This window comes from Lepus europaeus, chromosome 4 (assembly GCF_033115175.1).
Source record: "Lepus europaeus isolate LE1 chromosome 4, mLepTim1.pri, whole genome shotgun sequence".
In the NCBI taxonomy this organism is placed as follows: Eukaryota; Metazoa; Chordata; class Mammalia; order Lagomorpha; family Leporidae; genus Lepus; species Lepus europaeus.
In genome coordinates, this window is record NC_084830.1 from 10,557,957 (window position 1) to 10,583,489 (window position 25,533).

The following is a 25,533-nucleotide window of genomic DNA, read 5'->3' on the forward strand; positions in this document are numbered from 1 at the left end:
TCTCACTGTGCATTGGATTCTGTTGGCTTAGTAATGGATCAGATGGATGCATTTTGTGGCCTTCTTGAGGATGTTTCTACAGAGCAGCTATCTGAAATCTACTAACCAACTTACCTGTGCCCCTTTCAAAACGCTCCACTCTGTCAGGCTTCAGAAGGAAAATCTAGTCCATGATTTCTCAGGGTTAGAGTTATTGGATGTTTGTTGTTCATCTTTCTCCAAGAAGATCAAGGTTAGTTATGTAAGCCAGTGAGTCTCCCTCATCCAGAGTTCGAACAGCAGTCTGGCTGGGGTGATGATTGGCAGGTGAGATGTCAGGTGCAATTGTAGCTGCACAGCCTGGAGGAAGGGAACAAGATTTGAAGAGAGGATGGGTGAATTGTCAACAGAGAGATTGATTACTTTTCCCAAGAAGACAGAGAGCAAGGGCACCACAGATGGCCAGCAGGGCACTTACTGGCATGTATTGATGGTTAACTTCTTCAACAAGCTGCCTATCACTTGGTGCTCCAATCTTAATTTATTATTTGTAAATAGAGTCACATTTGGAGTTTATCTTGCTGCCTTCCTCTAGAATAGGTAGGCCACACATCAGTTTACTTGTCAACCTAAAGAAAGAATCACACTCTCTGTGACTTAACAGATCCTGGAGCTGTGTTGGGGGTAAGAAAAAGAACTTTTTAGACAGCTTATTGCAAAGACCTCAAGGCCATAGCTGCTTATAAAGCCATGGCTTTATAAGAGCTGTCTTGACTATTTTGATTTATGTGGACTTGTTTGAGGAACATAAAGTGAGCTGAATTACAATGAACAAGAGATTGGCTTTGTTCATTTTGTGCCTCCTTCTCCAAAGGTCAAGCAAAAGAAAGAGCACCAACTTCTACTCTGGGCTCACTAGGAGCCAAGGGCTTTCTTTCTGTCATCTTGATTCCCAGGTGGCATCTGCCCCTCCCATCTCACCTGGCTTGCATGTTCTACTCACGGTGCCTTAGGTAGAATGCATAACTTCCTTAGCAAAGCATATAGAGATACTCATCTGTGTGTCAGAGGATCTCAGAAAATTTGTAGAGAAAGTTGAACTCAAAGACTACTTAGTGTAAAAAAGTTTGAACTCCCTTCATAGGTTTTTCATAATAGAGCTTTCTATGAACTTTTTGAAAAAACCTCGTGTGTGTATGTTTTTTCTGTATTTTATATATTACATATACACACAAGTGGCATAAACTCAACTTAAACCGCCTGAGGCTAACAGGAAGCTGTAGTGGCTCATGTGGACACCTGTTGGAGAGGTTAGGCATCCTTAGGAAAAAGGATGCAGCCCTTTTGGGTTTTCTGTCTTCATCAATTATCTCTGCTCTCTCTGTGATTTTATTCTTTCCACGCTGAGGGAGATATGGATGCCAACAGACCAGGATCAAATAGGTCTCCCTCTTTATTCTGTCCACTTACCATTCATCCAACATCAGTTTGAAAATTCTCAGGGAGTACGCAGATTGGCCCAATTTGAGACACATACTGACACCCTAACAATCTGCAGCTGGTAGAGCAGAGGCTATGTACCCAGATCTGGGCTGTGTTTCCACCTGTTAAACTAGGTGGGTGTGGGCATAAGATGCTAAGAGTGGCAGCCTCCATTAAAGTCACTTGGTTCTAATATCAGGAATAAGTTCCTGAAAACAGTAGCATCCTCCCCACACCAAAGATCTAGGGACAAAACAATAGTTGTCCACCACAGTCATAAATTCTTCCAGGAAATGTCCCAGTTCCTAACAATAATACTGTATTGAAGAACATCAACAGTAAACCATACTGGAGTTTATTTATTATATAGATTTTTGCCAAAAAAGACTTTGGCATTTGAGTTAGGACTATCATTTTGAACATCATTTACAGCCTATTTATTAGATATGCAGCAATACTCATAAGTAGAGGCATCATTTGATGAAACTAGTCTTTGATGGAAACTAGACTTTTTGAATACTCCAAACAAGTAGCTATTTTGAGGACAACTGCTTGTCCTAGCTCAATTGTTACTTTGTATATTTGAACAGTTCCACCTCAATAGCATCCTTCAACATTCTATATTTTTTTGGTATCTGTCGTTAGAGAGGGATGCAAGTTGTCACAGGTACCTTCATCTCCAACCTTGTTATTATATCCTCCCTATCAGAGAGCTAGAGGAAGGTTATTTGGATGAAAAAATTCAGGTATAATAACTAACTTATCAAGAATGCTTCCTGTTTGCCAGGTGAAGTGCTAAGCACATCAAATCCAATAGCCACCTTAATAGGTAGGACTGTTTTTGATACCCACTTGATAGATAAGAAACTGAGGTCTGAAGAGCTGAGTGAATTGCACGAGGTCTACCGCTAGAAAGTTGCAAGCACAGGGCTTGGGTTTGGTTTGTCTAGTTTCATAGTTCATGGTCGCATCCACTGTGCCAGCTGGGAACAGCCACCTAATCAATCACTGCAGTTGTCTCCTTTGCTTGTTTTACTTGCTTCTACCATTTCCTGGCTCACAGGGCTAAAGTCCCTGCCATGAGAGGAGGCTGTGCAGGCGAAGAGGGGCACAGAGCCAGGATCTGCTGTGGAGTAAGGAGGCTTTGGGTAGATGCTGTGATTCACACTTTACCTTCTCTGTGGGGCAGCAGCCACAGGAAATTCATCTCAGAGTCGTGGATGACATTGGTAGTAAACCACCTCCCACATGCTAGAACCAACAACTGGTAAAGATAAGCAGGAGTGTAGAGATCAATTCATGCAGTCCTCTAATTTTACTGATGTGAAAACTGTTACCCAGCCAGACAAGAGGCTTGACCATGATCCCGTAGCTGTGAGTGTTTTCCACTGTCATTCAGACCCTGCAACATGGCCCCAGCCTGCATAGTAACAGAGTTGTAGAGGTCGGATTTGGACCAGCTTTGCTGAACCTCACAGTGATCCCTGACATTTCCAGAAGGCTTAGTCTCAATTCTCCTCCGGGAATAATGAAGGGGAGTCTATAAATAGACTGAATTATGGGCCAGCTGAGACATAGACACAGACGTCAGGGAAAGATCAAAACATGGGCTGTGTTTTCCGGCTTCATAGCAAGGTTGGCTCTGTGAATGACAGTGAACTTCATAACACTTCCCACCAAGTCTGGCCTTGGGAGCAGTGCAGGTCAAAGCAGGGGCACATCTGCTCCTGTCTGTTCCTGCTGGACACCAAGAGCTTCTGGGAGGAAGACCATGTGTGGGCCCTGATGGTTAACATGGTGCCCACCCCACTGAGACAATGGATCAATGGCTGCTGCACACTCCCCATAACCCGAACAAATCATTTCCCTCCTCCCCTGGGGGGGAAGCTAACAGAGGGTTAGAGGCTTCCTACTAGTTTTTCTGAGAGTGGAAATTTTACTTTTAAGACTGCAAACACATGGAAAAGTTCTGTCCTCTGTGTGCTGCATGGAGCCTTCTCTCTGTGAGCACCTTGTACCTTAGAACACAGTAATGGTCACAGCTCCCTGGCTTGGTTCCATCTGCCTGAAGACATCCACTCATGAGATGCCTCATCATCCACTGAGCCCTCCTCGTTTGCTGCATCTGATCTCCCCTCAGTAAATCGCAGGGTGCCCACCCACATTTGTGAGGTTGATCTTTCCTACTGATTCAAATGTGAATCTCTTTCAGAAGCACCATCGTGGAGATACCCACAAATAATGTCTTACATCTGGGCATTGCTTAGCCAAGTTGACCCATCCAACTAACCATCATACAAATGATGTATAACGATGTGTATCTTTTGGTTCTCTTAGCTCTACTGTGAACAGCATGAGAGCTTAAAGAAATCACCATCTTTCTCAACACGGACACTGTCGAGGAAGCCTTTCAGTTTCTGGCCCAGCTGGCCACTCTATTCCCCATCATCTTGTTCCCAGTGAAGCTTTCTCATTGTGCTAGAAAAGAAAGGGAGAAATGGCTGTTTTTAGTCACAGCTCTTACCAGAGAAAAACTGGGCATCAAATCCCCAAAGGTTTGACACCTTGGAGGTACCAGTATGCCTTCTCTGTGAAGATGACTCTTGTGTTGGAGGGTCTCCTTAAAGATGACTACAGGTCTCATATTCCCCACCCTTTCCATGTGGTAAAATGGAAGGATGAAAGAATGAACAAGGGGAGGAATAAAATTAGTCTCAACCTCTGGAGTGGGATTCGATGCCCTATACTGGTCTTTTAGTTTGTACCACTGTATAGAGTTGTCATATCAAACAATACAAGACAGATTAGTTCCTCAAAATACTCTTATCTGTAGTGACATGGCATCCATCTATCCATCCATCCATCATTGAAGCATCTATTTATTCAAGACCATCCTGTGTACCAGGGCCTTTAATATGTATGAATCTGAATATGAGTGGCAGACAAGGTCCCCAACTGACTGCTTGAAAGAATTCTTCTCAGTCTTCCAAAAAGTAATACCTTCCATGCTCAACTTCTAATTTCTTCATCGTTTATCTGTGGCCTTGCTCAGTTCAAAAAATGGCAACACCAGGCGCCCATTTATGGGGTAAAAAACCAGAAGTGGTTCCTTTGCTGTTTTCCTCATAGCCCACATAGAATCCGTCATGGAAAATCATTGCTGTTCAACTCTAAAATATATCTCAAGATTCTAGTCTCTTCCTTCTTCCACCAACAGTCACCCTTGTCTATACCATCACCAAATTGCCTGGAAATCTTCACCTACTTTTTCATTTATCTCTCTTTTCTGTTCTTGCTTCCCTCCAATCCATTCTCCACCAAGAAGCCACTGTGTCCTTTAAAATGTTTTCAAATTATAGTAACATACATATAAAATTTACCACCTTAATCATTTTAAGTGTACACTTCAATAGTATATCAATAGTATTTGGTATACTTAACATAGTTGAACAATCTCCATAACTTTGTACTTTGCAAAACGGAAACTCTGTAACCATTAGACAAGAACTTCCCATTGTTTCCTGCCCAAACCATTCTGTTTCAGAGTTTAACTACTCTAAACACCTCATGTAAATAGAATTGGATAGTTTTTGTCTTTTTGTGATTGACTTATGTCACTTAGCAGTTTCACTTAGCATAATGTTCTCAAGGTTTAACCGTGTTGTAGAATATGGCAGAATATTCCTCATTTTTACAGCTGAATAATATCCCATTGTATGTCTACACATTTTGTGCATTCACTTATCCATTGATGGACAACTTTTGAGTTGCTTCCATCTTTTGAGTATTGTGAATAATGATGTTATGAATATGTATGAGCTTTGAAAAGTCCAACTTGATATGTTCCTCTTGGCAATCTGTAGTGCTCATGTAGTGCCTCTCCACCCTCACTTATGGTGTGTTGGCCACTTGCCCTCCCTGTAGTCACACAAACCCAGTCCTCTCATGTCCACTTGGGGACATCTCATGCCTTTGCTTTGAGGGTCAGCTTCTTTTCATCCTTCAAGTATGTGTTTCAGATTCTGGGCCGTATCTCCTTTTTTTTAATGAATGCATTTTGCCCAGCACTCAAAAGTCCATGCTTTCTAAGATTTAACCATTTTTTTAAAGATTTATGTATTTGAAAGTCAGAGTTACACAGAAAGGAGAGGCAGAGAGAGGGAGATCTTCCATCTGATGGTTCACTCCCCAATTGGGTGCAACAGCAGGAGCTGTGCCGATCCGAAGCCAAGAGCCAAGAACTTCTTCTGGATTTCCTGTGTGGGTGCAGGGGCCCAAGGACTTGGGCCATCTTCTACTGCTTTCCCAGGCCACAGCAGAAAGCTGGATAGGAAGAGGAGCAGCCAGGACTCGAACCAGCGCCCATATGAGATGCCGGCACTTCAGGCCAGGGCATTAACCCGCTGCGCCACAGTGCTGGCCCCAGGGCCCTATCACCTTAACCCTGAATGTGGCTTCCTAGTCACTTTCCTATTCATTCAAGTGACCGTCCCTCATCACCCTACCTAAGTACCCACCTGTTATTTCCTGTTACTGCACTCTTTATTTCCTTGTGATAGTCTAGCAATATTTGTATGTGTTTGCTGATTGTAATCCCCTTAACATTAGCATAAGCATACTGGAGGCTGAAAACCACAACAGTTTCAGTCACTATTATATATGCAGCAAGTTACCAAAAGCCTAGAATGTACAAGGTATTGAACACAGTTTTGTTGAGCTTCCTTTCACAGATGAAAAATTGAATCAGCAAGAGCTGATATTAGCTGCAGATCAGATATTTGAACCCATTCTCTTATTCCTAAGTCCACACTCCTTGTACTATACAGCAGTCCCTCACTCAGCTGGGGTGGGGTTAATTTAATGAGCAGAAGATCTGATATTTAGTCCTTCCTTTTTTCAACATCACGATGCTCTGGATTTCTGAATTGAACAAGGTAGTTTGTGCTTCAAAGACTTGGCTCTTAGTTTCTCAACCCCAGCACTGTTGATAGGACATACTTCAGGTGGTGGGGAACTGTCCTGTGCATTGCAGGATGTTTCAGCAGCGGCTCTGGCCTCTACCCACTAGGTGCCAGAAGTGCTCCACAAGTTGTGTCATCAACCAAATATGTCTCCAGACAGTGCCAGTGACCCCTGGGAGGTAAAATCAGCCTTACTGAGAATCACTTAGTGGGAGAGTCAATAGGGAGTCAAAGATTTCACTACAGTGTGCAGGAATGAGAAGGGCCTAGATTGCCATGGCCACAGTGAATGATTCATTGGAACTTAGCTGCTATACTGAATGTCCAGAGGTGCTGAAAACTGAGCCTTGGGACTGATGCTAGGGCCAAGCTTTAGACAAAAATCAGAGTTGTTTGAGCCCAGAGGCGATGCATGTGCTCCCAGGCAGAGGGTACACAGCACCTGCATGGAATTGAACGTGGCTGGAGCTCTGTAGGCACAGAGACCCGAGGCAGCAACCCAAGACAAGGCCTTTATCTGCCAGGACAGAGCAACCGTGATTTTACCTTTCTGACTCCATCCCATCAAACTGCAGGTTTTTTGATTCTTATTTGGAAGTTGTTTGTCTGCCCTCAACAAATCAGGGGAGTGGGCTTTTCAAGGAAATCTGATTTCAGCTGTAAGGAGGCCCTCTAAGGAGGGCTTTTCTTGCAAGGTCTGCAGTAGCCCGAGAACAAGGCCTGGATTATGCCCTAGAAACCCATATGGAGAGGTCAGAGAAGGGTTTTGAGCTTCAGGGGTGAACCTTGCCTTGCATTTGATCATTCTTTGGGGTCTTGGATTTCAGACCACACGATTAAGAAGTAAGCTGATCACCCGCTTTGCTAGAGGAGGAATTCCGTAAGCCTCTTAGATGGAAGGGCTGTAATTCAGAACCGAGGGTTCCGACTTGTGCCTGATGCATCTGGTTTTATAACCCAGTCCAACCTGCCATCCATGACCGGTGTGGTATTAAGTGAACATGTCCAAAGTAATGCATACCGTGAGAAGTCGCAGTGAAGCATTTAAATACCAAGCAAGCAAATCCTAAATATCAGCACTGAGAGCAGCAAGAGGGCCTTGCCATCATCTTCGTATTATCCAACAATTATGCTGAAATTTCAAGTTGGATGGAGTGGCTTCCATCAATTTTGTCTTAGTTTATCTCCAGTTAAGCTCCTCAATATACTTATCTGCTACCAATGTGCAGCATGACAGTGTTGAGGTTTTGCCACCAGCATTAAGAAGCATCATAGGGTAATATGTGAATCCCCTCCAAACTCATCTCGGCTTATTTTTTAAAAAGAAACCGGTTTCTGTGGCCCAGGAAATTGTATCCACCCTCTTCTCACGTGTTGTCAGCCTTTGTGGCTTCTGTGGGAAGAGGATTATTTATGGAGATAATGATGACAGCCAGCATTTATTGAACGCTTCCTGCATTCCAAACAGCAGGCTGAGCACTTCGTGTGCATTACCTCATTTAACCCTTCAACAACTGTATGAATGTGGGTTTAGGTCATCATTCTGTGTGTGAGGACGCTGGGGACCAGAGAGCTTAAGGTCTGTCACGTGATTTGTCAGGGTGTCCCTCCCAGGCTGGTTTTGCCCCAAAGCCCAGGACCTGGGTTGCTCAGCTGAGCATGTAGGTTGCTGAGCTGGGTGTGTGCTGGGCTCCAAGACAACCAGGCCTAGTTAGATCCAGGGCAAGTGCACATGGAAAAGCACAATTTGCACACCATATTGTGCAGAAACACAGTGTGCATGTTTGGAGCACCTGACTCAGAGTGGACACTGGACACAGTTCTACAGGACAGATAGGAATGGCATCAGCTGAGAGGGCAAGACAGGCCTTTGCAAGGAGGACCTGTGTGTGCCAAAGCATACAGGGGGTCGGGGGCTTGGGAAAGGGCAAAGGGCTTGGTGCAGATGAGAAGATGGATCCCCTAGGAGGGAGGGCAAGGCAGGTAGGCAGGGACATGGGCTTGGCAAGTATTTGTTCTCACTTCCCCTCTAACTCGGCTCATGGGCAGAAAACACCTTCTCAGTGTGTTCAGTTGGCTTCCTGTCTTGTCTATTTTTAGCCCATGGGTCCTGACGTTTCCTCTGTCCTACTAGTCGTTCATTACATCAGTTGGGACAACAGCTCCACAGTGCTGACCGCAGCTCAGGGAAGATGGACCTGAGTATTGGAGTTTCTCTGGATTTACCCTGGGTAGATTCTTAAGGAAATGCTTCAATGAAATTGCAGTAAAAAGTGCAGAGTGAGGGATATCAGGTCCAGGGGGAGTTAGACACAATGGTCACCCATACCCCACTCATGTATTCATCCATTCATTCAATTGCTTGTCAAATATTCATTAGTGCCTTCTCTATGCCAGACTATAGGAAAGAAACTTTACAAATAACATCACATGTAATACTCCCAAAAGCTCTACAAAGCAGGTGTCATCAGGCCCCCCTAACAGACGAGGAGCTGGTGCTCTGAGAGCGCAGGGCCCCTGCTCAGCAGGAGGGGAGTTCACAGCTCAGCTCTGCAGCCTCAGCTCCATGGCCTGCACACTGTACCAGGCTGCAAAGACATCAGCAGCTGGGGCAGAAGCTTGTAGCTGCCATCACAGAAAGCAGAGTGGTCCCCGGCTCACACAGAACTGATGGGAGCATTCGTGTCCCTTTCCTCTTCCAATTATTCTACAAGCACATGAGCACCTACTGTGTGCCAGGCTGTGTGGGATTATGGAGAGGAAGGCTCTGCATTGAGCACACTGAAGAGATACAGACAAAACAAACAGTATGGCTCGCTCTCTCTCGCTCGCTCTCTTTGGGAAGCACTACACAAAGAGGAGTTCATTCTTAGTGCCCACTAGGGCAAGAGGGCAGAGACTGAGAAACAGAAGGAAGAAATTCATGTTTATAGAGCACCTACTGTGTGTCAGACTCCATGCCAAATCCTCAATAAGCATCACATCATGACAACCACAGGAAGCAGGAAACGCCGTCCCGGTTTGTAGCCAAGGTGACCGAGTTCAAAGGTTTGTCCTAGGTCACCAGATGGCAAGGGTGACCTGGGGCTACGAGTCCAGAGTCAATGGCCTTTTTCTCTTTTGCACCAGGGCAGCTTTATTGTGGAGTTATTAACTTGTTTTTGTGTTGAGCACCCTTGTAACAATTTGGCAGAGAACATGGGCTCCCAAGTCAAATCTAATATACAGGCTCAAAAGAATCTGATCATACTGAGACAGCATCAAAATGCTTGACAATCTGAGATGCACTGCCGTGTGCTGCTTTGTGAATGAGAAGCAGCAGTGTCCATGAACATCCTGGAAATGACAGGATGCAAAACTTTCTGTGATTCCCACTGTGGACAGTCAGCTGTGGAAGCCATTGTTGGGGTTTCTTCTAAATTTTAGTTAGCATTTAGTAAACTAAGGATGCCACTTTTCCCACCCCAGATTCTATGCAGAGCGGGGTTTCTCTGTGGATAGCAGGTCCAAGGGGACTGAGTTCCGTCACTCATGTCAGCTCCAAAGAATAGTGAACAAGGATTTGTCCCCATAAGTCACTGTCGGGGCATCCTGAGGTGGTTCCAAGGAAAGACAGAACGTTGTGATGCAGAGAAGGGCATGGAGAAGGCACAGCTCTTCACACACACTTCCAAGAGCCAGGCACGCACCATAGGCAGCCTCTCACGTAACCTCCACCATGGCACGGGAGGAAACACAGCTCACAGCAGCCAAGAAAGGTGCCCAAGGTGAGATAGCTCCATACATTGTTGAGCTCATATTTGAACGATGCCCTGTCCAATTCTGAGCTGCTAGCCCAGGTGTAGCACTGTGGGTGCACAGCCCCCATTCACCCTTGGAGGAGAATGGGAGTCTTTATGGAGGGGTGGGAAGTTACAAGAGCCTGCACTGAAGGAGGAAAATTGTTCACTTTTGCTTATTTTGTAGCCAAAAGCTGGGTCTCTTGGATCGGGTTCGCCTTTCTAATCCTCGTGGTAGCAATACTAAAGGAAAGCTATTTACCCCTCTGAATGTAGATGCCATAGAAGAAAGTCCTTCTAAAGAACCAAAGCCCGTGGGCTTAAACAATAAAGAGCGCTTCCGCACCGCCTTCCGCATGAAAGCCTACGCTTTCTGGCAGAGCTCTGAAGGTAACGCCGTCCTCCCTCCCATTGTCTCCTCCTCCTCCTCTCCCTCCCCCAAGCCCCCTTCCATCCTCACTTCCCCCTCTGCCCCCTGAAGAGCTCCTGTGCCCACAAAGTGCACCTCTCTCCCTTCCTTCCCTGAACCAACCTCCTCCTTCGCTGTATCCACGTTCCTCAGGCTGGAGGCAGCTGTGATGCAATGCCTTGACTCATAGAGCGTAGGAGGCTCCCACGTTGGCTGTTTGCCTGGGCCCGGAGCATCAGCACCAGCCCTCCAGGGAGCCCTGGAGCATGTCACCACAGAGAATTGTCATGGAGGTCAACTTGAATGATGGACTGGGGGCCAGGTGTCGAGAGGCCTGCAGTGGGAGGCCCCAGGCACCCCCAGGTGTGAGAAGAGATGTCCGAAAAGCTCCCTGTGGCAGTTGGAGTAGCAATGGCCCCAAGGGCCACCTTCACCAATGAAAATAAAAGGGCAGCAGGAAAGCTGCACCCTCCACGTCTGAGGCCACCCAAGCCCATGAGCTCCGGTGTATCACTCAGCCTTGCACGAGACCTCTGAGGTCTGCAAGGCTCAGACGGTGACCTCCTGCATCCCCAGGATGGAGACTGGCAGAGCAAGAATCTGGACTCAGGTCCATCTGACTGTGAAGCCTGCGTTGTGGCCCCTGCTGCCTCCATGGGGCCACTGTGGACCTGTAGAACTCACCAGTCTCCCTCCCAGCCCTCTCCACTCCAACAGCCAGGAGCCTCACACACACTCTGGCTCTGACTACAGGAGATGGATCAAGAGTGCTGAGAGAGGCTGACTCAGTCACACCTGGAGACTGCTGCCGAGCTTCCCCGGGGTAACAATGACTTAGAGTTGACAAACCTGGGGGCCTGGACACTCTGACTTGAGCGTCTCTGTGGTCCCGGCCTGCTGTTGATCTGTGCGTCTCCCTCCTAGATGCTGGGACCGGTGACCCCATGGCAGAAGACAGGGGCTATGGGAACGAGTTCCTCATGGAAGACATGATCCCCACCCTGAAAGCCGCCATCCGAGCCGTCAGGTAATGCCTCTGGGGCCCCAGCTCTGCTCCCTGGATGTGGCCCGAGAGTGCCTTTGGGCTTTGGGAAGAGGGGCAGGAAGCTCTTCCAGGACCCAGCCCTGAGTCCAGAACACTGTAGGGCTTGCTGACTTGAGAACGATGACCCCTACCGTAACAAGTCCTGCTGGCAGCTCCTCCTTGCTTTGTTAGCAGAGTGCTTCTACAGCGCTCCTCACAGCCCCCCCTTCCAGGATTAACCGTTCAGTTTGAAGGGTATCGGGGCGGGGGGGGGGGGGGTGTACCTGCACGGAGGTATAAACTTCTTACTGAAAATAGCTCTTCTCCTGTCTTCATCCATAATGGTTTGTTTTCATCAAGTTAACACAGTAAATCACAGATTTTGTGTCTGTATGAGAGGAGAGCATAATCTACCCTATTTCTATTTTGCTTTAGAGTTCTGCAAGAAAGTATTTTTTTTTAAATGCTACTACTCAAGTAAACATTGTTGAGATATGTTCTTTGTAAAGATGTGGTGAGCTCTAGAAGCTAGGTAGCATCTGCAAACACTAGTCATCATATATTCTGCAAGATTTATTGTCGAACTGACCAGGGAAGCACAACAGTGTTGTGATACCTGGACCTCAGCACAGCCTATGTTATGGTTTCTCATGATCCATTATGATTGGACGAGAACAGAACTACATGGATTCATAACTGAGTGATCTGACTCAAAGAAAACCAGCGAATGAACCTGTGTTTCCCTAGAGGGAGGTACCTGCTAAGATGTTCCATGATGCGGTGTCCAAAGCATTATTAATACCTTAACTCAAATATTTTCCATAAAGAGCCACATAGTAAATATTTTGTGCTTTGTGGTCCAAAGGTTTCTGTTGCAAGAATTCAGCTCCTCCATGGTAGCACAGAAGCAGCCAGAGACAGTGCAGCAATGAGTGTGGTTGGAGCCCAATATATCTTTCCTTTTAAAAGCAGACAGCGTGGGTCAGGTCTGGCCTGGGAGCCATGGTTTATTGACTTTATCTTAGATGAAACAACATAAGGAGCAGGCTTATAAAATGATATCAAATTTGGAAGGATAGCAAGTAAATTGAATGCTGTAACCAATATGTTAAAATAGTATTTGGAAACTGGAGCCATGGGTTATGACAAAATTAACTTTGAGTGTGCCATTTAAAAAAAAAAAGCCATGCAACTATTAGAAAGCAGGACCTGAGCAGACTGTGGCTGCTGATACTGAGTGTGCGTGGGAATTTTGATTGAAACTATTCTTCAGGAACATTAACCATCAAGGGAGATTTGGTGGTTTGCAGGAAGCTGGAGAGGAGACGAGGGTTTGACTTCATCTAACCAGTTTTGGGCACCCTACTTTATAAGGAACCTGCAAAACCTCAAGGGACAGAACCCAGCCTTTGCATTCTAAGAGCTCAAGCTAAAGACGTGAAGAGGCTATTCCAGAGGAGAGAGAAGAGCTACCCTCAGATACAGAGCAGTGTGACAGTGATGGAGATAGGATCTTTCCTTTGGAGCACACAGACCTGGGACTGAGGACCAGCCCTGACATCCTGGGCTTTGTGACCTGGGGACAGGCTGCCCTTCTCTGAGCCACAATGACATCATCTGTGACTTGAGTTTTAAGCAGGACTGTGCGTAAGGCACTTAGCACAGCATCCAGCATGGAATGAATGCTAGTGAATGTTAGCTCTTATCATCATTACTGTGGTTTTCTTGGTCATGAAGGGTCCATAGGAGCCAGCCGAATTCTCTGAGGTTGGAAGGGGTAGCACCAGGACCAAGAGTTGGAAGTTATCCCTCGTGCCACTGTTTCCTCTCTCCTTCCTTTCTCCTCCTGCCCCTGAAGTGGGCAGCCTCATGTGAGAGTTCCCTTCCCTCTCTAGCCATGACAAACCTTAGCTCCACTTTGCCTTGCAGAATTCTCCAGTTCCGTCTCTATAAGAAGAAGTTCAAGGAGACGTTGAGGCCTTATGACGTGAAGGATGTGATCGAGCAGTATTCCGCGGGGCATCTCGACATGCTTTCCAGAATAAAGTACCTGCAGACGAGGTAAGACGGGGCCATCTGGAGGGGCCAGGCTGTCCTTAACACTCGGGAAATCAGAGCCACATGGATGTTAGAGTTGCACGTGGGAGGCACTCGGGGCTGGCAGTGTGGTGCAGCAGGTGGAGCCACTACTTGCAATGCCGGCAGCCCGCACTGCAGCACCTCTGGTACGGCTTCCTGCTAACGCACCTAGGAAGGCAGCAGAAAATGGCCCAAATACTTGGGCCCCTGCCACCCACCTGAAGAGATCGGGATGGAAATCCTGGCTCCTGGCCTCAGCCTGGCCCAGACCTGGTTATTGCGGCTGTCCGGGCAGTGAACCAGCAGATGGCAGGTTCTGTCTCTCTCCCCTCTCTCTCAGTCTGCCTTTCAAATAGCTAAATGAATAAATCTTTTTTCCAAAGGCACACAGAAATAGTCCAGACTTCAGGGGAGAGATTTTAAGCACAAAATGTTCATAAAACATGGGGGGATCTCGAGGCCACCAAGCAAACGTGGTCAAAGTCAGCTCCTGGATCAGGCCTGATGGAGAGGAGCCAGCGTGTGTTCCACTGTCTCCTGGCCCCATGGCCTTGCATGTTGCCAGCAAAATCAAGATCATCCCAACAGAGTTCAACTGGCTCATTCTAAATACAAATTCTATGTTTTCAAAACTTCAGTGTGTTGTTTATAATAGTGAATACATGGGAACAGCATTAGTGCCCAAGTATCAGTTGCTAGCATTGTACTGAGCACCTGGGTACTGTGTATGTGTGGCATCACTTGTAACCCTGTAAGCTATGTATTGCATTATAAGTGATATTTTTCTGAGAAACTGAAGCTGAGAGGTAAGGCATTTACGCCAAATTACCAAGTTCATTGGCAGCAGAACTGGGAATCAAACTAGGTCTGGTGGGTTACAAATTCCCTGTTTGAATACACATACTCCCTCAATAATAAAATGGTGGTTGAGGAAACAATGGTACCTGCTCTGATTAAAATGGTATGCACTGGGAAGAAGAGCCAAGAGGCAGTATAGAAACAGGACATTCCAAGTCACACAAGGCAAAATAGATAGTTAATAAGGAAAGGGGATACAAGCCAGCAACAGAGCCATGAGAATTTCACAAAGAGAAGCCCAGGCGTCCAACAGAGACTGAGTAGGTCCACGTGGAGGGAGCAAAAAGTGTTGGAGGCACAGCAGAGAAGCCAGAGAGATTGATGCCACTCCCTCCAGCAGACCAGGTGAGACGTGAGGTCACAGGTCCACAGAGCTGCAGAGACAGCGGGCAGGGGGTCCTGGAGAACTGCATTTGAAGTTCCTAGCAGGAAGAATAGGGGAACAAATGGAGAGGTTGGGCATGCCCTGTCCATCTGTGTCTCCCACCTCCCCCCAACTGGACCTGCAGCCTGCTGGGAGAAGCCATGTTATTTGTTTACATCTTCGAATGTAAGCAGGGGACTACTGCATTTGCCTCCCTTGCACATGCCCATCAATTGTGGGAGCCACTTCATAACACCCCCTCTACCCAGGAAGGAGGATCACAACATTTCAGAGTAATTTCCCCCACCACCACACAAGCTGTACAATAAGGAGAAGTCCTAAATATCAAAATCCTGAGCTTGTTTCACAAGCAAGTGAGAAGCAAGCCTGGCCCCCGTGGGCAGGACTTAGTGCACCAAAGCTCTCCTGCCTGTCCCAATCACAATTGAGAAGGGAGCAGGACTCCCAGGGGCAGGCCCGCATGCTTCCACTTACAACACACAGATACATAGCTGCTCATAGCAGAGGGAAATCTCACAAGCACCAAGATACATATTAAACAGAAAAACAACCAGAAATGCCAAAAAACAAAGGAAACAACCTTATTAAGAATAAGGAAGACAGTATGAGCCCCCTAAAGGAACAGTACAACTATTCTTCAATAACAGAATTTGAAGAAGAAATCGAGGATATGCCAGAAATGGAAATGAGAAAATTAATCGTCAGATTACTTAAGAAGAATTCAGAAACAAATTCATGACCTAAATGAAAAGTGTTCCCAAGAAATTGAGATGTTAAAGAGAAGTCAGAACGAAATATTAGAAATGAAGAATTCAATAGATCAAATAAAAAAGGCAGTAAACAGCCTTAACAATGGAATAAATGAGATAGAAGAAAGACTATCAGAACTAGAAGACAAATTTCTGGAACTAACACAGTCAGACCAAACATAAGAAGAAGAAATTAGGAAATTGAAAAACACAGTTTGGTCCGGTGCCGCAGCTCAACAGGCTAATCCTCCGCCTTGCGGCGCCGGCACACCAGGTTCTAGTCCCGGTCAGGGCACTGGATTCTGTCCCGGTTGCCCCTCTTCCAGGCCAGCTCTCTGCTGCGGCCCGGGAGTGCAGTGGAGGATGGTCCAAGTGCTTGGGCCCTGCACCCGCATGGGAGATCAGGATAAGCACCTGGCTCCTGCCTTCAGATCAGCGCAGTGCGCCGGCCACAGCACACTGGCCGCAGCGGCCATTGGAGGGTGAACCAATGGCAAAAGGAAGACCTTTCTCTCTGTCTCTCTCTCTCACTGTCCACTCTGCCTGTCAAAAAAAAAAAAAAAAACACAGTTGGAGATCTACAAAATTATATCAAATGACCCAACATATGAATCCTAGGAATTCCAGAAAGCATAAAAAGAGAAAACATTAGAAGGCCTTCTTAATGAGATAATAACAGAGAAATTCCTCAATCTGGAAAAAGAAAGAGACATCCAGGCACAGGAAGAACACAGAGCTCGCAATAGACAAGACCAGAGAGATCTTCACCTTGACACATTGTAGCAAAGCTCTCTTCAATAACACATAAAGAAAAGATCTTGAAATCGTTACCTAATATATACTAAACTGATCTTCTGTATATAAAGAGAATTGAAAATGAATCATGATGTGATTGGAAGGGGAGAGGGAGCGGGAAAGGGGAGGGTTGCAGGTGGGAGGGAAGTTTTGGGAGGGGGAAGCCATTGTAACCCATAAGCTGTACTTTGGAAATTTATATTCATTAAATAAAAGTTTAATTTAAAAAAAATGTGCACACAAGAAATGACAAATCACATTCAGAGGAAACCTAATTAGACTCACTCCAGACTTCTCATCCCAAATGCTACAGAAAAGGAGAGAATGGTGAGACATACTCCAAGTCCTAAGAGAAAAAAACTGTCAACCCAGAATACTGTAACCTGCAAAACTCTCATAATGAAGAAGAAACAAGGATCTTCCACAACAAACAGAAATTGAAAGAATATATAACTACTCACCCAGCCCTACAAAAGATGCTCAAGGATGTGCTACACACAGCAACACAGGAACAGGAACATCACTACAAAAGTAGATGAATGCAGAAAATTACTCAAAATACAAAAAATGACAGAAAATGACCCAAAATACAAAAAATGACAGAAAATGACCCAAAATACAAAAACAGAACCATTTACAGAAACATGGCAGGGCAAAGTCGGTACCTAACAATAGTCACTGAACTACCCAGTTAAAAGACACTGATTGGCTGAATAGATTAACAAAGAAAACCCATCTATTTGCTGCCTACAAGAAGCACATCTCACCAACAAAGATGCAGACAGACTGAAAGTGAAAGGTTGGAAAAAGATAATCCATGCTAACAGAAACCAAAAAGAGCTGGTGTGGCCATCCTAATATCAGACAAAATACACTCTAACACAACAACCCTTAAGAGAGACAAAGAAGAACAGTGTACTCAACAGGAAGATGTGACTATTATAAATGTATATGCACCTAGTTACAGGACACTTGGCTATTTACAAGAAATGTTAAAGGATTTAAATGGAGACATAGACTCAAATACAATAGTAATAGGGGACTTCAATATCCCACTTTCAGCAATAGACAGATCAACAAGACAGAAAATAAACAAGGAAACAACAGAGTTAATCAACACCATAGACCAGATCTAGAGAGCCTTCCACCATACAGCCACAGAATACACATTTTTTTTTCGGGTACATGGAACTTTCTCTAGGATTGACCATATGCAAGGCCATAAAGCAAGTCTCACCAAATTAAAAAAAATCAAAACCATACCATGTATCTTCTCAGACCACAATTCAATGAAGCTGGAAATTAACAACTCAAGAATCTCTGTATCATATGCAAACACATGGAGAATGAACAACATGCTCTTGAATGAAGGGTCACAGAAGAAATCAAAAGAAAAATCAAAATATTTCTGGAAACAGAAGGTGACAATACAACATACCAAAATTTGTGGGATACAGTGTAAACAATGTTAAGAGGAAAGTTTATAGCAATTGGTGCCTACATCAAGAAACTGGAAGGCACCAAATAAATGATATAGGCACCTCAAGGATCTAGAAAAACAACAGCAAACCAAACCAAAAGCCAGTAGAAGATAAGAAATAATTAAGAGAAGAAATCAATAAAAAAAATTTTTTAAATTTTTAAAAAATTTTTTATTTTTTATTTCATAAATGTGAATTTACAAAGTGCAACTTTTGTATTGTTGTGGCTCCCCCCCCCCAACCTCCCTCCCTCCTGTGGCACTCCCCTCTCCCTCTCCCATCCTGCCCTTTATCGAGTTTCATTTTCAATTGCCTTCATATACTGAAGATCAACTTAGTATATACTAAGCAAGGATTTCAACAGGCTGCATTCACACAACCGCATAAGGTATAGGGTACTGTTCGACTAGTAGTGTTTTTACGTTTCATAGTAAAACACATTAAGGACAGAGATCCTACGTGGGGAGCATGTACCCAGTGACTCCCGTTGTTAATTTAACAGTTGGCACTCTTATTTATGACGTCAGCAATCACCCGAGACTCTTGCTATGAGCTGTCTAGGCTATGGAAGCCCCTTGAGTTCACCGACTCTGAACTTGTTTAGTCAAGGCCGTGTCACAGTGGAGGTTCCTTCCTCCCTTCAGAGAAAGGCGCCTCTCTCCTTGATGGCCTGTTCCTTCTGCTGGGGTCTTGTTCACCAGGTTCTTTCATTTAGATTGTTTTTTGCCACCGTGTCATAGCTTTCCATGCCTTTGAGACTCTCGTGGACCTTTTAGCCAGATCCGAATGTCCCAAGGGTTGATTCTGAGGCAGGAGTGCTGTTTTGGGCATTTGCCATTCTATGAGTCTGCTGTGTGTCCTGCTTCCCCCACAGGATCATTCTCTCCCTTTTAATTCTATCCTTCATTATTTGCTTACACTGATCTTATTTGTGAAATCTCTTCGACATATACCCTATCTTTTTGATCGGTTGTGTATTTATACTTATCACTTTACCAAGTGCGCTGGCATTGGTACCTGCCTCCTTGGTAAGATTGATTTGAAATCCCCTGGCACATTTCTAGTTCCACCATTGGAGGTAAGTCTGAGTGAGCATGTGCCAACCTATATATCTCCTCCCTCTCTTATTCCCACCCCTATGTTTAACATAGATCACTTTTCTGTTAATTTTTATCGCCTAAGAATGATTGTGCATTGATTAATAAAATTGAAACAAAAAAAAATACAAAAGCTCAGCAAAATGAAGAGCTGGTTTTTTGAAAAAATGAAATTGACACAAGATTGGCCCAACTAACCAAAAAAAGGAGAGAAAAGACCCAAATCAATAAAATTAGAGATGAAAAGGAAAATGTAACAACAGAAACCACAGAAATAAAAAGAATCATCAGAAATTACTACAAAGAGCTGTATGCCAACAAACTGGGAAACCTAGAAGAAATGGATAGATTCCTAGTCACATACAACCTATCTGAGTAATTAAGACATAGAAAACCTAAATAGACAAATGACCAAGACAGAAATTGAATCAGTAATAAAGACCCTTGCAACAAAGAAAAGCCCAGGACAGGATGGCTTCACTGCTGAATTCTACCAGATATTTAAAGAAGAACTAACTTCAATTCTTCTCAAGTTCAAAACAATTGAAAGGGAGGGAATCCTCCCAAATTCTTTCTGTGAAGCCAGCATCAACTTAATTCCTAAATCTGGAAAAGATGCAACAGAGAAAGAAAATTACAGACCACTTTCCCTGATGAACATAGTCCAAAAATCCTCAACAAAATTCTGGCCAATTGAATCCAACAACACATCAGAAATATCATTCACCCAGACCAAGTCAAATCTATCCCTGGTATGCAGGGGTGGTTCAACATTTGTAAATCAACCAATGTGATACATCCCATTAACAAATTGCAAAACAAAAAATATTATTATCTCAATAGATAAAGTGAAAGCATTTGACAAAAAAATACCCTTTCATGATGAAAACTCTAAGCAAATTGGGTTTAGAATTAACATTCCTTAATATGATCAAGGCATTTATGACAAACCCATGGCCAACATCCCATTGAATGGGGAATACTTTGAAGAATTCCCACTGAGATCTGAAACCAGACAAGGATGCCCACTCTCACCACTGCTATTCATTATAGTCCTGAAAGTTTTAGCCAGAGCCATCATTCAAGAAAAAGAAATCAAAGAGATTCCGATCAGTAAAGATGAAGTCCAACTATCTCTATTTGCAGATGATAGGAAACTACATATTGGAGACCCAAAAGACTCCACTAAGATTACTGGAACTCATAGAAGAATTTGGTAAAATAGCAGGATATAATATTAACACACAAGAAACAACAGCCTTTGTATACAGAGACAATGCCACAGATGAGAAAGAACTTCCAAGATCAATCCTATTCCCAATAGCTACAAAAAAAGTCAAATACCTTGGAATAAATTTGACCAAGGATGTCAAAGATCTCTTACCATGAGAATTTCAAAACTTTAAAGAAAGAAATAGAAGAAGACACAAAAAATGAAGATGTCCATATTCATGGATTTTTTCCATTAGTGATCCATCACTAGCATCAAAACATTCATTCTTCTGAAAATACTTTACAAATTCAATGCAATACCAATCAAAATACCAAAGACATTCTTCTCAGAACTACCAAAAATGATGCTGAAATTTATTTGGAAACACAGGAGGCCTCAAATAGCTAAAACAGTATTATACAACAAATACCAAGCCAGAGGCATCACAATACCAGATTTCAAGACATACTACAAGCTAGTTATAATAAAATCAGCCTGGTACTAGTATGAAAACATTTGGATAGAACAATGGAATGGAATAGAAATGCCAGAAATCATCCAAGCATCTACAACCAACTTATATTTGACCAGGGAACTAAAACCATTCCCTGGAGCAAAGACCATGCTGGGAAAACTGGATTTCCACATGCAGAAGTATGAAGCAGGACCCCTACCTTACACCTTACACAAAAATTCATCCAAAATGGATTAAAGACCTAAATCTATGACCTGACACCATCAAATTATTAGAGAGCATTAAGAAAACCCTGAAAGACATTGGCAGAGGCAATGAGTTCCTGGAAAAGACCCCAGAGGCACAGGTCTTTGTCAGAATTAACAAATGGGATTACATCAAATTGAGAAGCTTCACTACTGCAAAATAAACAGGAAAGTAAAGAGGCAATTGACAGATTGGGAGAAATTATCTGCAAACCATGCAACTGATAAAAGATTAATAATCAGAATATAAAAAGTGATCAAAAAACTCCACAACAACAAAACAACCCAATCAAGAAATGGGCAAAGGACCCAAACAGACATTTCTCCAAAGAGGAAATCCAAATGGCCAACAGACACATGAAAAAATGCTGAGGATCACTAGCTGTCAGGGAAATGCAAATCAAAATCACAATGAGGTTTTACCTCAACCCAGTTAGAATGGCTTTCATACAGAAATCAACAAACAACAAATGCTCCTGAGGCTGTGGGGAAAAAAGGTACCCTAACCCACTGCTGGTGGGAATGCAAACTGGTAAAACCACTATGGGAGACAGTTTGGAGATACCTCTGTAAATTTGAATATACTCCTACCATACGATCCAGCCATCCCACGCCTCAGAATTTACCCTAGGGAAATGACATCAGCAAATAAAAGAGCTGTCTGCACCTCCATGTTTATTGTGGCTCAATTCACAATAGCTAAGACATGGAATAAACCTAAATGCCCATCAACAGTAGACTGGATAAAGAAATTATGAGATGTACTCTATAGAATACAATACAGCAGTAAAAAAAAAATGAAATCCAGTCATTTGCAACAAAATGGATAAATCTGGAAATTATCATACTTAATGAAATAATCCAGTCCCAAAGGGACAAATACCCTATGTTCTCCCTGATCTGTGATAACAGAGCACCTAAAAGGAAAGCTGTGGATGTGAAATTGATACTATGAGAAACAATGACTTGAACACCTCTTGTCTTGACTGTCGAAGAAGTTTATTATTTTTTTATATTTAATACCATTGGTTCAACTCTTTACTTAACATGGAATTAATCATAGATATATTAAGTCAATTGAAAATAGTTCCCAGTAAAAAGTAAGAGTAGGGGGGCCAATGCTGTGGTGCAGTGGGTTAACACTCTGGCCTGAAGTGCCAGCATCCCATATGGGCAATGGTTCAAGAACTGGCTGCTCCACTTCCAATCCAGTTCTCTGCTATGGCCTGGGAAAGCAGTGGAAGATGGTCCAGGTCCTTGGGCCCCTGCGCCCATGTGGGAGACCTGGAAGAAGCTCCTGGATCCTGGCTTTGGATCAGCACAACTGTGGCCATTGCAGCCAGTTGAGGAGTGAACCAGCAGATGGAAGACCCCTTTCTCATTCTCTCTGCCTCACATCTCTCTCTGTGTAACTCTGACTTTCAAATAAATAAATAAATCCATTAAGAAAAATAAGAATGGCAATAAGAGAGGGAGGAGATCTACAGTACACATTCCTATGAACTTACCCCTAAGGGTAAGCTAAAACTTGCCATGAGACTCCAAATCCCATTAAGCTGGGTGGTACTGATGCCATCTTATTTGTTAACATAATCATATAAAGTGTGTAATTTATCATATAAATCAGATTAAGTCAAAGGGGTCACGTAAATAAGACCAAGTGTCTGGTAATAACAACAGGTAGAATTAAAATGGAGAGAAAGTTTCAACATGGAAAGCAGTCCACACAGCAGACTCATAGAATGACAAATACCCTAAACAGCACTCTGACCTCAGAAGCAGCCACTAAGGCATTCAGATCTGGATGAAAAGCCCAGGAGAGCATTTCAGGCATGCAAAGCCAAGACACTGTGGCACAAAATGTCCTACATGAAGGATCTCTGTGAGACCCCAGTGGAAAGAAGGGGCCAAAGAAGAATGTAATTTTCTCTGAAGGGAGGAGAGAACTTCCACTTTGTTTATGGTCCTGTCTAAATACTTACGGAGTATGTGAACTCAAAAGGCTTCCATAGACTTGGCAGCTCATGTCAAGAGCCTCGGATAATCACTGACATCAAAAATAAGAATATTGTTAAATTAACAACAGGAGTCACTGTGCACTCACTCCCCATGTAGGACCTCTGTCCTTAATGAGTTGTACTGTGAGGATTAACTGTAAAACTTGTTCTCAAACAATACTTTATACTTTGTACTACATTTCTAAAGCTGTACCTGTGAAATTTGTATTCATTAAATAAAAGCCTTCTTTAAAAAAGTGGCATTGCAAAAGACACATTTTTCCCATTTAATGGACATTATTTAGTGACTTCCACCAAAGATTTGTCCATTAAAATGGTAATACCAGGAGTGGAGGTAGAAATGGAGGATATAGTTGTCTGGAACTCAAGCAGGTACATCCAATAGAAGCTTTTGACAGGAAAAGCTAAAGTCTTCTGGAAGGTTTCCCTGATTCCATTTTCAAGTAAACAAAACTTAAAAAACACCTCCCCTCAAAAAATCAGAAGACAGAATGCTGTCAAGACTCATGGAATAACAGCCAGGAAACCAAATTCCTATTTGCAGCTGATTCTCTGATGTGTGTTGAGATTTTATTGACATTAGTCCTCGCTGGACCTCAGCTTCCTGTGTAAGTTCCCTGCAGAGTTAACAGGAGCATCACACCAAACAGGTTGGAATTGAATGACACTGTGTGGTTGGAACTGAGACGGTTTATGGCTTTGCTTGGAGGAGGAGCTGGCTGTCCAGAGAAGACATGGAGCCACCATTGCTGTGTCTGGGGGCACGGTCTTAACGGGCCTGTTCCCACCCGACTCCCGCCTCAGCCCCGAAGTGCAATGGAAGCGTTTCCCTCCTGTGGATCCTCGCTCAGCAGGCTTGCTGATGCTTCATGCAGAAGTGGAAGCAGGTGGGAGGCATAGGTGGACGCACACTCCTTGTGCCTGAGCAGCAGGGCTCTGCATGGCTGAAGACGGAGCCCAGCGTTGGGCGGTAATGCTCCCTCACTAGCTGTTGGGGGGGGGGGGGATAAAAGCTGTGGGCGATAGGCTTGCTGCACACAAAGTGACGTGTCCCATGTGAAACAAGGAGACACAGCCTCTCCCCGGGATGGGAAGATGCTCTCAGCACAGGCAGGCCATAAAAAGGACGATGCTCTTTTCCTTCCTCCCTCTCTCGCCTAACTCTTGCATATCCCAAACCCATATCTGATTGAAGAGAGAACAGAATAATGTATTTTCCTGCCAAAACAAAGCTCTGTGTAATTTAATTCCTCCTTTATTTGTTTCTTTCAGAATCGATATGATTTTCACCCCTGGACCACCGTCCACTCCAAAACATAAGAAGTCGCAGAAAGGGCCAGCATTCACCTACCCATCCCAGCAATCTCCCAGGTGGGGCTACAGGCACGGACCCCTGGGCTGTGTGGGGCAAAGCTGCTGGAGGGTCCTCTCTCCCTCAGAGCTCAGCTTGCACCCTGTGTGTGGGTGAAGTTGCCGCTTCTCTAATTAACATGGAGGGAAAGAGTTTGAAGGTTGTTGCCCTCAAAGGGTTTCTGTACAAAAGATTTCCCACTCCTCTTTCCAGACCATTTGGATCACACTCTTTTCTATTTTTTTTTAAATAGCCCACTGGTTTCCTTGTTCTTAAACAAGAGGAGAGGAGACATGAGTTTTATTGGATGGGAAGAATACTTCATGTTAGCCAAGTTCATGAACTCTTGGTCAACTGGTTTGGCCTCTCCTGCACAGTCATTGATTGACTGATATCTCCCCGTTCCCCCTCCCCAGAACAAAGCCAGAGGAGCAATCAGACAACAGGCCCCTGAGATAGGGAACATTTGCTTCAATTGAAAAATCATTTAAAGGAAGTGTCCTTTAGACAGTCCACTACCAGAGTTTATCTCTTTCTTTACAAATGTCTTCAAGGCAGCTAACATAAATAAATGGAGTCGGGCCTAAGAAATGTTATATACCTACCTCTTATAAAGAAGATAAAAAGCATGATAATAAGATGCATCTAATCTTCAGCCTTGGTCTTGGGATGGAATAGGGAATGGTGGGGTCATGGAGTCCCAGAGAACTTCCAGGAGTTCCTTCTAAAGAAGCCAATTGCTTTCTATTCTGTTGCCATTGTAAGCATGAAAATCCTGTTTCCACATAGCCCAATTTTTCAAGAAAAGTTGAATATCCAGATTTTATGTAAAATGCCCCATCTCAAGATTGTCTGCAATGTTTTACAGTCATGAATAGGACAAGGGAAACATTGAAGACTGGCTTTAGCACATGAGCCACAGGTGTTTGACCTGTGCTTTAATTAAAGACCACTCAGCCCAGGACAGGACCGGGACTTAGCAGGAGTCAGTAGCTGATGAGAGAAACTCAGCTAGGGAGAAAGTGGCTAACATGAATGATCTTGAACAACAGGTATTCCCCCGGAAGGGTCTTATCTGCCTCAAACACAGAAATATTGAAGCCAGCTGGAATTTGGCAGACGCTAACGGTGTAGACCAGAGAGCCAAGGCAGC

General features: G+C 44.1%; 1 protein-coding gene across 1 annotated transcript in view; it reads left to right on the forward strand.

Moving 5' to 3' along the window:
- KCNQ3 (potassium voltage-gated channel subfamily Q member 3) overlaps positions 1 to 25,533 on the forward strand; it is a 343,382-nt gene that overhangs the window by 314,660 nt on the left and 3,189 nt on the right. The window contains exons 10-13 of the mRNA XM_062189451.1: positions 10,389 to 10,591; positions 11,535 to 11,637; positions 13,564 to 13,695; positions 24,302 to 24,400. Of these exons, the coding sequence (XP_062045435.1) occupies positions 10,389 to 10,591; positions 11,535 to 11,637; positions 13,564 to 13,695; positions 24,302 to 24,400 (537 nt within the window). The remainder of the gene's footprint in view (positions 1 to 10,388; positions 10,592 to 11,534; positions 11,638 to 13,563; positions 13,696 to 24,301; positions 24,401 to 25,533) is intronic.